Source organism: Halichoerus grypus, chromosome 11, assembly GCF_964656455.1.
Source record: "Halichoerus grypus chromosome 11, mHalGry1.hap1.1, whole genome shotgun sequence".
Taxonomy (NCBI): Eukaryota; Metazoa; Chordata; class Mammalia; order Carnivora; family Phocidae; genus Halichoerus; species Halichoerus grypus.
Window position 1 is genome coordinate 99815496 of NC_135722.1, and position 15541 is coordinate 99831036.

The 15541-nt window shown below is 45.0% G+C and overlaps 1 protein-coding gene across 6 annotated transcripts in view; it reads left to right on the forward strand.

The window, feature by feature from the left end:
* The first annotated feature begins 257 nt into the window (after positions 1-257).
* CADM1 (cell adhesion molecule 1) overlaps positions 258-15541 on the forward strand; it is a 316572-nt gene continuing 301288 nt past the window's right edge. For 5 of the 6 annotated variants that reach the window (XM_036099842.2, XM_036099844.2, XM_036099843.2 and 2 more), the window contains exon 1: positions 259-440. In XM_036099842.2, coding sequence (XP_035955735.1) covers positions 305-440 — 136 coding nt within the window. In that variant the 5' untranslated portion in view covers positions 259-304. Of the gene's footprint in view, positions 441-15541 lie in introns of all 6 variants that reach the window. The other variant, XM_036099840.2, reaches the window with a different exon arrangement.

Here is a 15541-nt window from a genome sequence, read left to right on the forward strand (position 1 = left end):
CAGGCGCCCAGGAGAACACTTTTTCCTTGATCCCGGGGAAGCGAAAACGAATTTTAACATAAACATATTTGCATACGCCCCTCCCCTTGGCCCCGCCCCTAGGTGGCGCGGGCGCGCCGCCGAACGCCAGCGCCAGGGGGCGGGGTGGGGGAGGGGGCGAGTCCTCCGAGAGCCGGGTTGGGCTACCGGCGCTGTGATTGGTCGGTCCGGACTCCGCCCCCAGTGCATGTCATTAGCATCTCATTAGTTGTCCGCTCGGGCTCCCGAGGAAGCCACCGCCGCCAGTCTGAGGCAGGTGCCCGACATGGCGAGTGCTGTGCTGCCGAGCGGATCCCAGTGTGCGGCGGCGGTGGCGGCGGTGGCGGCGGCGGCGGCGCCTCCCGGGCTCCGACTCCGGCTTCTGCTGTTGCTCCTCTCCGCCGCGGCACTGATCCCCACAGGTAGGTGTGGGCACCAGCCGGTTGGCCCTCTAAATCTCCTAAGGCACCCCAGTAGCCATAGCCGTGGAAGGGGGAAACGTTTCCATGACAACCTTCCCCCACTTCCTAAATCCGAATCGGAGGGAGTGTGGAGAGGAAACTCAGGGCTGAGATGGAAGGGGCAGAGGGGATCGGTGATCCCCTTCTCCCTTGCCCATCTGGGTGGGAATTGGAGCCCTTAGGGATGGCTGCACCCACACCTTTTCTCCCCGGCTTGGCGCGGGGTGCGGAGTGGAGTGAGAACGGGGGGCCCGGGGGCTCGAGAATATGGGAGAAGGGGATGGATGGAAGGCACCCCCCAACCTTCCGGACCCTCCCAAACTCGTTGTTGTCCCGGTAACTTGCAGGTCCTCCCGTCCCAGGGCTGCCCATTCGCCCCCACCTCTCCAACGGGCCCCCTAAATCTCTATCCCCCAAGCCTCCCCATGGCTGACTAGCATCCGCCTCCAGCGTGATTGCTCACCGATCCACAGGACATCCCCAGACTTGTCTGGTCGCTGTTCCTGCGCTCCCCGCGCTCTGCCTTTCTCCCCCCGTCCTCCGAACCGCGCGCCCCTCGTGTCTCCCTCCAGCCCTATCGCGGCCCTCCGCCTCCCCCCCCCCCCCCCCCCGCCCCGCGCCGCCCGGCTGCGGGGCTCCCGGGCTCGGCTCCAGGCAGGGAAAGTTCCTCAGGCCCGGCCCCGGGAGTGGGGGGGGGGGGGGTTGCTGTCGCCGCCTCTGCGGGAAGGAGCCGGGAGCCCGCAGCCCGCTTGCCCCACGGCGTCCTCCGCCGCAAGTGGGGACGCCGGATTTACAGGCTGCCGGTCCTTTTCGGCAGCCCGAGGGTGGTGGAGAGAGGTTCGCGGCCTCTGCGGCCAGGCGGGCACCCTGCGGGCCTCCGGGCGCCCCCTGTGTGCGGAGCTGTCTTGGGCATTTGCCCGGGGGCGGCTCTGCACGCCGGGCCCCTGCCCCGAAGACGCCGAGCACTCGGCAGAAGCACGATGTGTGGCTGCCCGTGTGCCGGGCGCGTTGGCGCGGTCGGGAAAGAAGAGGGCAGTGTTTGCTTTTGCTAACAAAAGGGAGCCGGAGCTCTTCCCCAGCGGAGAGGCTAGCCGTACTGCACCCTGCCTCCCCTTCCCGCCACCGCCGCGCTCCGCGGCGTCCCCGCACCCCCCGGCCGCCCGCTGCGGGCTCCGGGCGGGGAGCGGGACCGGGAGGCACGGGGCCCGCGGGGTGGGGGGGCGGCGGGAGGTGCAGGAGGGGATGCAGCAGGGCTCGGCGCCTGCAAAGCCCCTCCTTGCAGCTTGGGAGCTGCAAGACCCGCGAGCAACAAGTGGCGGAGGACACCAAGAGCTCAGCCCCCACCTGCGGAGCCCCCGGCCGCGGCGGGCGCAGCACTGGGGCCACCGTGCCTCTACCGGGCTCCTCTCCGCTTGGGCTGTGCCTTTTGTTTACACGCTAGAGGACACACAGTTACGTAAACACCGCAGGAGACACGCTGTAGGAAATGGGGATGTCGGAGGTGCTAGCTTTGGATTTGGGGGATGCCGGGTTGGTTTCTACTAGCCCCCCCCCCCCCCGCAACCAGGCTTGCAAGGGATCTCGGCTTGGGGAACGTATCAGGGATGTACAGGGGTGGGAATCTGGCCGCAGCTCTGTTCCAGAGCTGAGGATTTTTTTCTTCCATGGCACTGCTTGTCTCCGGATGTTGTTTATGTGTTTTTCCTCTGTGAATTATTAATTTATGAGTTACGAGATAATTGGGTTCAGCCTCTGCCGGTGTGGTTACAACTTCATTTCGGGTGATGTCTCTGACTGGATGGGTTCAATAAAATGTTCCTGAAAGAGATCCCTCATGCTGCTGCATTGTAAAAAGCGCCAGTGTCGGTTAAACGTGAGCGTGAGTAAAGGCTCGGTAACTGGCGCATAATAGAGGCAACAATAGACTTGTATTGGCTGCAAAAAAAAGGGGGGGGGGGAACAGCGCTGGCCGGGGATATTGCCTTTTGACTAAAAATGGGAGCTGTGCAATGCTGCTGGGCAGCAGAGTAGGATTAGCTGATACCTCGTCTGTCGAGCCTGCTCATTGACGGCACCGGGTAGTAGCAACAGTAGTATTATTTGTAACTATCTGGCGGTGAGAAGTTGCCTTCCCAGCGAGGGATGTATGCGGACTCCGAAAGGAGCGGTCTGGAACTCACCCGTGCATGTCAAAGCTACAAGAAAATTCTGTTGCCAGTTACCATGGAAGCAGCTTCTTGCTCTTGTGTACATCCCTGTTTGTACGCTGGTTATCAGATTGTGTTCAAATTAGAAAGTAATTGGGTTTGATTTGTAGTGAGGGGGTGAAATGACTTTCTTTAAATCTGTTTTTCTCTTAGGCATTTTTTGGTGATGGCTTTGGGAAGGGGTCTTGGCCTAGCCCCCAGATCTTGGGCACCCAGAGGAGACTTCCAGGCAGGCACTGGGGGACTTGGCTTCCTTCGTCCTCTCCCGTTAAGCTTTCTGCAGAGGCCTCCAGGCGCCACTGTCAGGTTAGAGAAACCTGTTGGTGGTGCCTTCTAACTTCATTAGGCGTGTTTCATTTACACGCTGGCTGGGATAGCGATCTGGGGCCATCATGCTGGAGGTCCTGATTCCGTCTTCCCCTGTCGCTGAATCCATCCATCCCCTGGAGAAAATCTCCCATCCCTCCTGTGCTGTGTGGATTAAATGGATGTTAATGAAACGCAGCTGCAATGGGGTTGTGAAAACTCACTCCTCCGTGTAAATCACGCCTGTTACGTGTTAGGTGCATGCATGGTGTTGATTCTCCTGCCTGCCGGGAACCTGTGGTTGATTGCCCTCCTCTTACCTTTTTTAGCATTAGAGAGGTTGGCTGATGGGTGGGGGTTTGTGATGGTGCTGGGAAGCCCAGGGGCTGAGTTTGGCTTGTCTCGGCCTGTTGGGGCTTGTATACCGGGGATGGGGACTTTGCAAAAAGTGCCGGCCTGCTATTGTTTCCTTTCCCTGCATCAAATTGAATAGCCGCAGGAGGGACTTGCACTTGTCTGTGATAGCTTTGATAAAATATCCCTCATTAATGCCACTTTATATTTACAGTGTGTCACTGGAGACGCACAAGGCTTCATTTAGTGACTTGTGTGACGAGACAAGCTTGCATTATTTGCCTGGGACATTTTGGAGGAACAAGAGGCCCATTGAGCAATCTTTTGAAATGAACAAATACGGAAAAAGGGGGGAATAAAAGAGCAGGCAGTTCTCTGGAACAAAGAGCTTTATTCATATGGATGTTGTACATGCTTTATCCAGTTTTCCCCAATGGCCCTCCCGGTAAAGGGGAGTGGGACAGGGAAGAAGCCAACAAGCAGGACACTTTCGCTTCCTCTCCCACTTCCTGACTTCATATTCTTATCGAGTCGGTCCTGGACTCCCTGACTGCTCATCTCTCGCTCCACTCCCTCTAAAAGCCCAGAAGGTAACAGGTTCCTGGGTCTAAAAGAGAGATTTTGAAATGCTTTCTCCTAGCTCTGAATTTCAGCAGAAGACTGTGCTAGCTACCTGTTGAGACTGATGGTCATTGGAGGACATACTGGTTGAAGGGAAAGAGCTGTTATTTTTTTTTTTGACATGTGTCAAGAAGTGGTTGATAGAGAATGTCAGATCGGTAAGCTATCTTGCAAACGATAATACTAGTCTTACTATTTATTTTTAAAGAAATGCTGTAACAACTGAAATCCAGAATTTTCATTATCATTAACGGTGCTCTTGGAGTTTTTCGTGACTTTTGCCCACACCTGGTACATTTTGGCCTCATACATAAGTGAATTTTTATAATTCCTTGGCCTGCATTGCTGAATGATTTTCAGGCTTTAAAAAATTGATAGTATTGCTGTGAATAGAAACTGTCTCATTCTCTGGGTTTTTGTATGTGACATTTTAATGCCTAATCGGCCACTTAGAATTTACATTTAAAAAATGGGTGTGTGTATGTGTGTGCACGCACGCACACGCGTGTGTGCTTAACAAAAGGCCTATTTTTATGTGGGAGATCTCTTAAATTGGGCCAAACTAATCTATGCTATGATTTGAATGGAAATTTACCAGCGTATGAAGAAAATTTATAAGAAATAAATCCTAAGGATTCAAATGCTGTATCTCTTTCTTGGGAAGAATAGTACTGACCATTACACTGGGCATTTTTAACTGAAAATCCAGCATAGAAAGGAGAAATCACATAGCGACATCTGTTGCAGAATTGAAAATTTGCTGCTTTGAGTTGGAAGCAATTAGTCCCATATAAATACCTAATGGTATCAGTCAGTATGTATGTGCACTCATACAAATATGTATATATACACACACATGTATGTACACGTATGTGCACATATACACGAAACTCACCCAATCAGATATTCATATTCACATTGAAACGTATGGAATAGAAAATGTAACATTTTAACACCAAAGCTCCTTTTTCTTATTACCTGTTGAGGAACTAGACATTCTTATAATCGTGGAATTTTTGTAAGGGGAAGGATGTTACAGATCATCTGGTGAAATCTCATTATTTTGTAGTGAGGCAGCCCAAGCCCGGAGAGGGAAGGACCCTGCTGACCGTGGAACTGAGGATAAGTCAGCTACACAGCCTGGACGGGGACCAGGTCCCTTGATGTGGAGTCAGCAAACCAGTTCTGCCTCCCAGCAGGGATGCCCCAGTGAGGGATGTGGATCATGGGCACACCATACCTTGGCTAGGCCTAGTTTATATTGTGAAGACAGCAAGATTAATTGTTGTTCTAGGTAATAAACCCATGGGTCAGAGGAGTGACCTCTGAGATAAAAGGACTAGTTCTTGGTAAGGTTGTCTTTGGTGTTTACAAATGATTCTGAAACCTCTGGACTTTATTTGGCAGTCACAACATGAACGTCGTCCAAAGCACCTTCATAGGGGAGAGCTCTTGGATTTGTGTCACAGTAATAAGTCAGATGTGCGAAAACTCGGGTCCGGGAGCCCCAGCTTTAGATTTTTCAGCTCTTGATTTGTCTTTTCAAGCATTAATATTAACAGTAGAACTGGTTCCATGTAACTAAGGAAAAAAAGGAAGAATCCTTAAGTCAGGAGCTAGAACAGATCTGGATTTTTCTTACCAGGTATATGTCCCTTTTCATTTAAGCAGAGAAAAAGCTGAGAATAATTTCTTTTAAAGCAAAAAAAATTTTTTTTGCAAGATGACTTTTTTTACATTGATCATATTTTCTTTATTTTTCCATTTTATTGTGGAGATTTCCAAATATATGCAAAAGTAGGAAGCATACCATCATTAACCCTGTGTGCCAATCACCCAGTTCTGTAAATTACCCACCTGTGGTCAGTCTGTCCTCTGTATGCTTCCTCTGCTTTCCAGATGAGTTTCAACAAATTTCAAACAAATTCAACATAATTTACTTTAGAAAGATTCTCTGTAAGATACAGTTCCCTCCCCCCCCCGCCCCAAAATCACAGTATCCTGAACTGAAGGTACATTTTCTCAACTACTAATACAGAATGTTGGCCATACCCATGCTTGACCGAGGTAGGGTGAAGGCTTATTACGGTGGCGGAAAGCTGAGGCAGAAACCAGAGAAGCCAGAGCACCGATTACTGCCTGCGCTCCCTGCACCCGAGACCTTTTCGTGTGGTTTGGTTTATTTTGAGCAAGGTTTTGTTTGGATCGGATAAGATGAGTTTTATTGTTGTGTAAATATGGTTGTGTAAATATGCCGTAATTGTAGCTAATCCCTCAACTGTGGCGCACTATGGAAAGCACCCATGGCGAGATTGGCCATTTCCAGTTGTTCTCATAATGAATGCTCTCCGTCTGAGGACTTCTGTAGGCAAGGCTATTTTAGTTTGATGGCTGTGAGATACCTCATTCATGTATTTATCTTTGAATGCCTCCGTGGTATAAATGCCTTTGCGTTTTGTGAATATATGGCTTAAAAGAAAAAAACGTCTTTTCTCGGCTCGCACTGGCTAAGTGCTAATTTCAGCCTGTATTCTGTAACCGAAGTGATCACAGAATGCCTTCTTTGGTGTGGGAAACCCAAACAACAAGCTGTAAGTATCTGGGCCTTATTTTTGTAGGACGGGGGTTCGGGGTGGTAGGCAGAGAACAAAGGTTACTATTTTTACTTCTCTGTATTTGCCCTGTTGATTTAAAAGAGGAATTTTTACTTTCAGCTAGAAATGCTGGAATGCTTCAGGGTTAATTTCTGAACTTTGGTTTATGGGAAGATAGGTTGGTTCCATTTTTCAAGGTTCATGAAATGTGAAGGGTGTGTGTGTGTGCGCGTATGTGTGTGTGTGTGTGTGTGTTAAGAGGTTCTTTCGCAAATGTATTTAATGTGGACTATAAATCTGAAGCATTTGGTTTTTTGGTTTCCAGCCAAACAAGTAATTACACATGAGATGGTTTTGAGGGGTCTGGGCATTCCTGGCCAGGTGAAAACCCGCCTCCTGCGCCCCTCTTCTGAGCTGGCCACTGCACCAGCAAAGCACGAAGGAATGCCTCCATCGGGAGTGCCACCAAAATCGAATAAAAAGCCTTTGTTTGGAAACCATCAATGAGGGAAGGGACCCACTGGAATGTTTGTAATTACAAGTGGCACCTCCTTGTTGAAATTTCAGAAGCCACAGTTTCTTTTTCAGAGATTTAAATTGCAGGCTCTAGCCAGCAACTGCTGTTGTGGTTAATGGGCAGTTTCTCTTTGAAGATCTTCCAGTGCTGGTTCTCAAAAGCTTTGGTGCAGCTGGCCTTGAACTAGGGTTAGAAGAAAGGGAGCTGGAGGTATTTATATACATGCACCGCAAAAATGACGTGTGGCCTTTATTATTACTCAAAAGAACAACTTGGTAGCAAGGTTGAGAGAAAGCAGCACTGAGAAAAATCTGTTATGACTGACAGGTGTCTTGAATGGGGTGATTATCTTAAGAGGGATATGGGGTGGGTGGGGAAAATTTTTTCTTTTAGTAGATATTTTACCGGAATAGAGTCATTTGACCCAACATTTTGATCTAGATATTTCAGAAATGTTAAATAGGCTTGAAATGAAAGCACTGTGATATATATTTAAAATGCTACTCAGTGTTTGAAGATGATATTCCAGTGACATGGACTTTTAAAAATGCCTGGAAGAAGTATTTTGCTCTTGGCAGTCTTCCTCGGTAAGGTAGACGCTCTTCAGCTATCCAGCACTGGACTGCAGTGTCAAATTGGATTTAAGTTATGAGGTCCCCGCAGGGGGCAGGGAGGAACCCACCTACAAACAAAGGGTTCACCGGCCCCATCTCTCCCATTGTCTGTACCAGATCGCCACTTGGCTCTGATTAATGTGGAAGTTAACATGTCAGAAACTGAACCTTTCATCTTTTCTGCCATAGGTATCAACTTTTCTCAAAGTCTCCATTATTGCAAATGACACCACCGTCGTCCTGGTCTCCGAGGCCCTGAAATTTGGAGTCTTTTTTTTTTCCCTCCTTAGCTTTCACTCTTGGACAGAAATAAAATGGGGCTGATTGTTTCTCCATGACATTCTCTGGAAGCCTCGACATCTTCTCTGAACCATGTCTTAATAGCAGAAGCTTCCCAACTAATTCCCCTGACCCCAACCTCTGCTAGTCAGGACGTAAGTCTCCCTACCTACTACCTACCCACGTTGTGATTCTTTTCTGGACACGATCGTGACATTGCCCTTCCAGAAAACCTAATCTCAGATTCTTGCTTCTTGCATCCGATTCGCAGTCCTCCATGTTCTGTCTTTAGGTTGTTCCTTCCTCAACTGCTTTCTTATCCCTCCTTCTCTAATTGCCCCCATTTCATACTACTTTTCCAGCCTGGTCCTGGTGGGACTGGAAGACAAATGATTCTCCGTTGAACTGAGGAAGAAAGGGGTTCTGCTCTCAGTCTTCAGCTGGTTGTCTTCGCATGAAACTGCTCTCTTCCCTGTTTTTCACTTGACTGTTTTGGTTTCTAGGTGGAGGCCTGCTGATGCTCCTTGCCTCCCTTGCAAAGAAGCATCTTCCTTTTGCATCTTCAGTTTCACTAACACGTGCTTATCCAAGCTCTACCCCGACACAGACCTTTCTTTTTCTGCTTTACCGGTATATACATGAGTATGTTTCTTTACAGTAAGCCGAAGCATGCAGACGTTGTGGCCATTTATTTTAATGAAAACTTTCAGCATCGGAGTGCCGACCATGTATTGAGTCTTTGTTTGGTAGGACAGGTTCTCATACGGGCACTTACTACAGCATGAAAATGGTGTGATTGACTTAACAAATTACACGCCGGCAAAGTGAGGCTTTCAGACAAAAAGTTGAGTCTTCAGGAGTAGGAAGACTTCAGAATTCTGGGTCAGAGTAAGAGGGAGCCGCTGACTTGGCATCAATGAGACGTACCCCTCTGAAGATGATCCAAAAGATATACCCCCTTAGAAGAGTGTTTGGTGCTCATGTTCAGAATGTCTGGTTATTAAGAACTACCTACCTGGGGAGCTAGACGGACAGTGTACGAAAGCCCCGGCTTTTACTAGCCCGCTTTCTAAAGAGCTTTGACTTCGGGGGCAGCGCTGCCTAAGTAAGCTCGGTCATCTCTAGCATCAGGATGGGTCGCATTTTTGTTGATCACATAGAGGGTGCATTGTCACTGGCTTAAGAAAAAAATGAAAACTTTGTTTCTCAGTCTAACTGCTAATCTTGTTATCTTAAGGATCTTTTCAAAGCCTTTATCTGGTAATATTATCTGCCACCGGTTTTCCCTTATTTTTTTTGTCTGGCATCCTTCCCCTACCGAGTTCTGAGCTTGCTAGTAGAAGATTATATAGCATGATAATTCGGTGATATGAAAACACTTGATTATTACGGAGTATTTGGGGACAGTCTTGGGAAAAAGGTTGTATGTTCAAATGTGATATGTGTTTGGCTCTTTGTGGATGGATATACCTGTGATAAGCCAAGCCACCCAGACGTTACTACAAGTCATTAGCTTGATTCTCTTTTCTGAATAGGAAAGGAGCATCGCTTCATTCCTCTTGCAGAAACCCTTACTTAAACAATGAAAACTTCATAGATAGGGAGAAAAAAAAACCCAAGTTAATTTTGTACTAAATTACTGCTCAAATGGTTTTATCTCTTAAAAGGTTCAAGTACAGATTAGCTTAAATGACACTGAACTTCACTTTTCTTTGTGCGTATCTTGTGAGCACACATCCTGGTGAAGAGGCCTCTGTCTCCTTTCTTTTAGTTTTGTTAGTCATCACATGAATGTTAGTTGCTGTTCGGTTCCCTTTTCTGAAGCAAATCTCTTCCATCTCTGGGCCAGGTTGGCAAGCGGAATACCCAGTTTAGGTTACAGAATAGTAAAACCTAGTGCTTTACTCATGAGTTAAAAGCAGCAAAAACAACCTACCTTACAGGGTGTTAAAAAATAAAATAAGATCATATGTAGGAATGTACTCGAGAAGAAAGTATTTTATACGTAGGCTCTTAGGAAAACAGCCGCTCCTTACCGATAGGGGTTATGGCTTGGCTACGACTGCTTCTGTGATCATGTTTGGGAATACTGAGAAATACTATGCTGAAAGGATTAATTCAGGATGTACTCAACTCTCTTTAAGGTGAGACTGGAGAACAAAGTGGCAGTAAGATCCCACCTGGAATCGAACGTTCTTTGGAAGTAAATGGAATCATCCAGGCTCCTTGGAGAAACTGGCAGTGATTATAACCTCAAATTTGGGGGCTTTAAAACACAGACAGGACTTTATTATTTTACTCAATCTCTTATAGTTTATATACTCTATTTAAACCAAGAACTTGATGTTTTCTGTAACTAACCCATAAGGCATTTGGTAGAAAAATGAGAATTTAAAAATTATTTTTAAAATGAGTGTCTGCTTTTATACCAGACATTAAATTAGGCACATTCATAGTTGGGTAGGTTGGGCTCTGTCGTGCAGAAGGTTGTAGTCTATTTTTTCTTAACTTTTATTTTGGAAAAATCTTAAAACCACGGGAAAGTTAAAAGTATCATGAATGCTTGTAAACCCCTTACCTGGATTCATCAAGTGATTTGTCCGTTTGCTTTATCTAGCTCTCTAAGTCATGTATACTCACATTATCTTTTTTCCTTTTTTTTCTGAACCACGTGAAAGCAAGTTGTGGGCATAGCGGCCCTTTGCCCTTGACTCCTTCGGCGCATCGCTCCAACTCCTGAGAATAAGGACATTTTCCTGCGTAACCTTGGGGCCATTATTACGTTCAAGAAATTTAACACTGATTCAGTAATATTATCTAATATCTAGTCCATATTCAAATCTCCCCAGTTGTTCCATTAATACTCTTTGTATGTGTTTCTTTGTCCTCTCTGATCCAGAATCCTTCGGAGAGGAGATCGTACACTGGATTTGGTTTTCACATCCCTCTTTTTTTTTTTAATCTAGAAGCATTCCTTTGCCTTCCACTTTTTTTTTAGGAGTGGGGTGGTGTCTCTAATGGTGTTGACATTTTGTTCAGTCCACAGCGATGTTTTGGAGAATGTCCCACAGTTGTGATCGTTTCCTCATTGTTTGATTTGGATTGCAGTCATGGTCAAGAGCACTGCATAGCTGTCGTCGTCGCCTTCCAATAGTCTTACCTCAGTCTGTCCCATTAACAGTGACGGTACGTTGATGCCTTGGTTGACGATAAAAGTTTAGTTGCGGTGGATTTACAGAGGTCTCCATTTTTGTCCCTTTGTAATTAATCAGTAATTTGTGGGCTCTTTTGAGATTGAACATCCTGTTCCCTAAAAACACTTCACGTAGTGGTTTTGGCAGCATCGATAGACCTTGTCTGAATCAAGTCTTACACTGGTGGTAACAAAATGGTGATTTTTCTAATTCTGTCATTTCTCTACATTGGGTAGAAGCATTCTTGTGTAAAGGACTTGCCCTTCCCCCTCCTCTCCTCTTTTTTGAAAATCACAATAGACTCATAGATTAAAAAAAAAAAAAATCCGTGTACTGTATTTCATTATGTCACATTTGGCCAGTGGGAACCCCTCGGTCTGGCTCTCACTTCCTTTTGATACATCTCCTCTAATTTTTAAGTACTTTCTTATTTTCTACTGTAAGAAGATGTCTAAGTTCACCTTGTATTTTCCCTGCCCCAAACCTGGAATCACCTATTTCTCCAAGAAGTCCTGACTCCTTTCAGTGGAGGAGTGGTGTTTAGATACCAACGAGGTGTGCTCATTGCTATTGACTTCTTGTTTCAGCAGACAGAACTAGAATATATGTATAATAAATTTATATATTTATTTATATATTTTATATATTATAATTTTACAAATATTAAATTATTAAATAATATTTTAGTACATATTTGTATATAAATTTATACATATAAATTATATATACATATATATAAACTATCTATGTCTCTCTCTCTATATATATCAATTCCAGTCAAATACCTCAACATTCTTGTCCTCCTTCTCCTGTTCCTTGTTTGTATCTTTCTTTTCCCATGGTGAGAACCTTGGTTCCCAACCATGCCCATGTCTTATAATTAATACAAAAAATTTTTGAAATTACTTTACCAAGACCACTGTAGACAACAAACCTACGAAATAAAGTTGAAGATTTTTTGCTAATCTCTTTGCCTTTAAAGTAGATCCCACGGAGGATAGATGGAATACTATGTTTACAAGTTCACAAGTTAGTTCCTTTTCTCTGTGTGTGTGTGTGTGATCAATTATATATATAAATACATAGTTAAGATCATTTGTTTCTGTTTATATTCAATTTTAGTTTTTTTCTTCACCTCCTGATTTAATTATATATTTTGAACATGTAAGTCATTAATATGGCTTAAAAATCAAAACTATATAAAGAAGTCTTACTTCCTTGTCAGTGTTTTCTGGCACATTCCCACCTACCTTCTTATAGGAGCCAATTTCACTCCTTTCTCGTAGAGCCTTCCTAGTTTTCCTTTTGAAAAAATAATGGTAGCTTTTTTTTTTTTTTTAATACTTTTCCACAAGCTATGTTAACATCTGCCTATACCCCTTCTCCTTATTTGGAAAATCCAAGGGTCTCATATTTATTTTGATGATTTCCCCCCATTTGGCTTTATTTTACTCAGAAGCCATTTTTTTTTTTTTTTTTTTTTTTTACTATCTTCACGTCTCTTTCATTTCTTCCTTTCAGGGTAATAGTTCTCTTTGGGTCATTGGAAGAATTCTGTATCTGTTTTTTCATTTAATTCACCAAGTTACTGCAGCAAAATAGGGACTGCCCCTTTCCATATAATGCAGTGTGTGTCTGTGATGTTTAATAACCATGGCTTGCCCTGCTCCTCATCAATCTTTCTTGACTCTTCTTTTCATCCAGCAAATTGGCAAATCTGTATCTCAAGCCTCAATGCCCCCATTCTTCCCAAGACCCCCCTCCCCCAGTTGTGGTGTGTTTACTTACCGTAAAGTACACAGCCTTTTGGCATCTAAATGTCAGATCATGTTCTAAAAACTGCCTACTGGATATCTCAGTCTAGGGGTTCCACAATTAGCTCAAAAAATGTTAATGACAAACAGCAACTATCATTCCTTTATTGTTTTCATTCATGATCTCATTTAATCCCCATTATCACCCTGTGAGTAGTGACCTCTCTTACTGCATTTTACAGATGAGGGAGTGGAGAAGATGATAGGCCCCTTGTCCAAGAGGCATAAGTAATAAGTGGCAGAACCAGGTCTTTCTTCAGTACTTGTACTTCTAAACATTTAACTATATTTTTCAAAAATTCAAGATGTCTGAAATTGAGCCTAGCATCTTTCCTCCCCAAACTTCCTTCTGTCCTGTGTTTCCTATCCTGAGGAAGGGTACCACCATCTACCCCATGTATTTGATCAATCTGGGAGACATTAGAGTACTTCCTCATCCTTCACCTCTCTGTTAGTTACTAAGTCTTGCTTATCTCTTGCATTCACTCTATTTCACCGCCCCTGTCTTAGTTTACCCTTATCCTCGTTTTACAGATGAGAAAAGTAGTTTCACACTGATAGAAGTGCCCCTTACTTGGTCCATTTACCTCTAGTCTTGTCCCTTGTAATGCATCCCTAACACTGGTTTTTGTAAAATACACATTCGATTTCTTCGATGCTTACAGTCTTTAATTGTCTTCTTGGCACCTTGAAGACAAAGCTGACGCTCCTTCAGTGCCCTCCATCACCTTCTGTCTTCTTAACTCCAGCTCATTTCCTGCCAGACACACACACCATGTTCTTTTCCTTAGGACTGGCTGTAGGTGCTACCCACTGTGTTCTTTGCTTTACCAAAGTAAATGTCTCTTGGATATGCCATGCTCTCTCAGGCCTTTCTGTTTTTTTATATATTCCCCTTTCCTCAATATGTCTGATATGGCCGATTCTAACATGACTTTTGGGATCCACTTTGAGCACAGATTCCTCAAGGAAACTTACTGTTACCTTTCAGATTGGTTAGGCGTTTTTTTTTTTGGATTTTATTTATTTATTTGAGAGAGAGAGAGAGAGCACGAGCGGGAGGGGCAGAGGCAGAGGGAGAGAGAGAATCTCAAGCAGACTCCACGTGGAGCCCGATGCAGGGCTCAATCCCAGGACCCTGAGATCATGACCTGAGCCGAAACCAAGAGTTGGACGCTTAAGCAACTGCGCCATCCAGGCGCCCCGGTTAGGTGCCTTTTCTTTGTGCCTTTCTTCCGTACTTCCCTAAAGGGCTTTATCTGACTTAGCTTCTTCCTTCCTGTTAAACATGCTTCTCGGAATTGCCCCAAGTTCTTCCTGTATACCCGTGCATTTTATATTTGTCCAGTTTTTTCCACCAACAGAAACGTTCCACTCTTTGGCCAAAAGTTTGTTGCTCACTCACTCTTCTTATACCATCTGATTTCCAATATGTATACAGTCTATCTTTTCTCCTTTGTTATGAATACTGGTGGTTGGGGTATTTGATTTGCACGAGGCCTTTTTGATTTTGAATTCCGCTTATGGGTTGTCTTATTACCAGCTTTTAGAATGAGAATTCTTTTTTTAAGATTTTATTTATTTATTTGACAGAGAGAGACACAGAGAGAGGGGAACACAAGCAGGGGGAGTGGGAGAGGGAGAAGCAGGCTTCCGGCTGAGCAGGGAGCCGATGCGGGGCTCAGTCCCAGGACCCTGGGATCATGACCTGAGCCGAAGGCAGATGCTTAACGACTGAGCCACCCAGGCACCCATAGAATGAGAATTCTTAATAGAAGTTGTTTGTTCTCTCATAATAGGTGGAGAGCTATCAATGTGCTTGACTTTTTCACAGTCTGAAGGACTGACGTCTAGTGTGTTTGTTCATACTTGGTTATTGGGCAATTGTTGGAGAGGTTTAGACTACCAGCCCAGAGAAGAGAACCTCTTTCCATTTATTTAATCACTTTGCAGTCCAGGGATGGCTGGACTTTGAGTCATTGTCATGTCGTGTTGGCACTTTATAGTTGAGGCAACAAACCAAGAAACTTCTCTATGAGGCCATGTGCTCCTCCTCACCTCCGTTTTCCTGAGAGTCTTGTCTTAAAACAGAGATATATTCTCAGGAGAGGCATGGCAAACTTAGAGAAATTTAAACTTCAGGGTAACAGTTTTTCTTGTACAGTAATAAAGATATATATGGAGTCAGTGGCTACAGGATCAAAAAATAGATCTCGGTAGTCAGATCAAACATGAGAAATGGCTTGTTGCCATGCTTAAAAAAAATGAGATGGGTAAGGCAGTCTGTCTTTTGAAGATGCTTCCACTGTTTGTGAGAGTCTGTAGTTGGTGCTAAAGAGTGGCAAAATTAAGCTTATTTGCCTATAGCGGATCTAGTTTTCAACAGTCAGGTTTCCTGTGGGTCTGACAGGGAAGATGGGAGAGATCTCATATGCAGGCTGAGGGAGAAGAGAGTTTGCTAACATCACCTTTTAATTTAGGAGAAGTTTGGAGTTTGTTCTTTCCTGTGAACATAGAGGTGGAACCCACTCTAACCGGAGTTTATTGCTGTAATATTTTTTA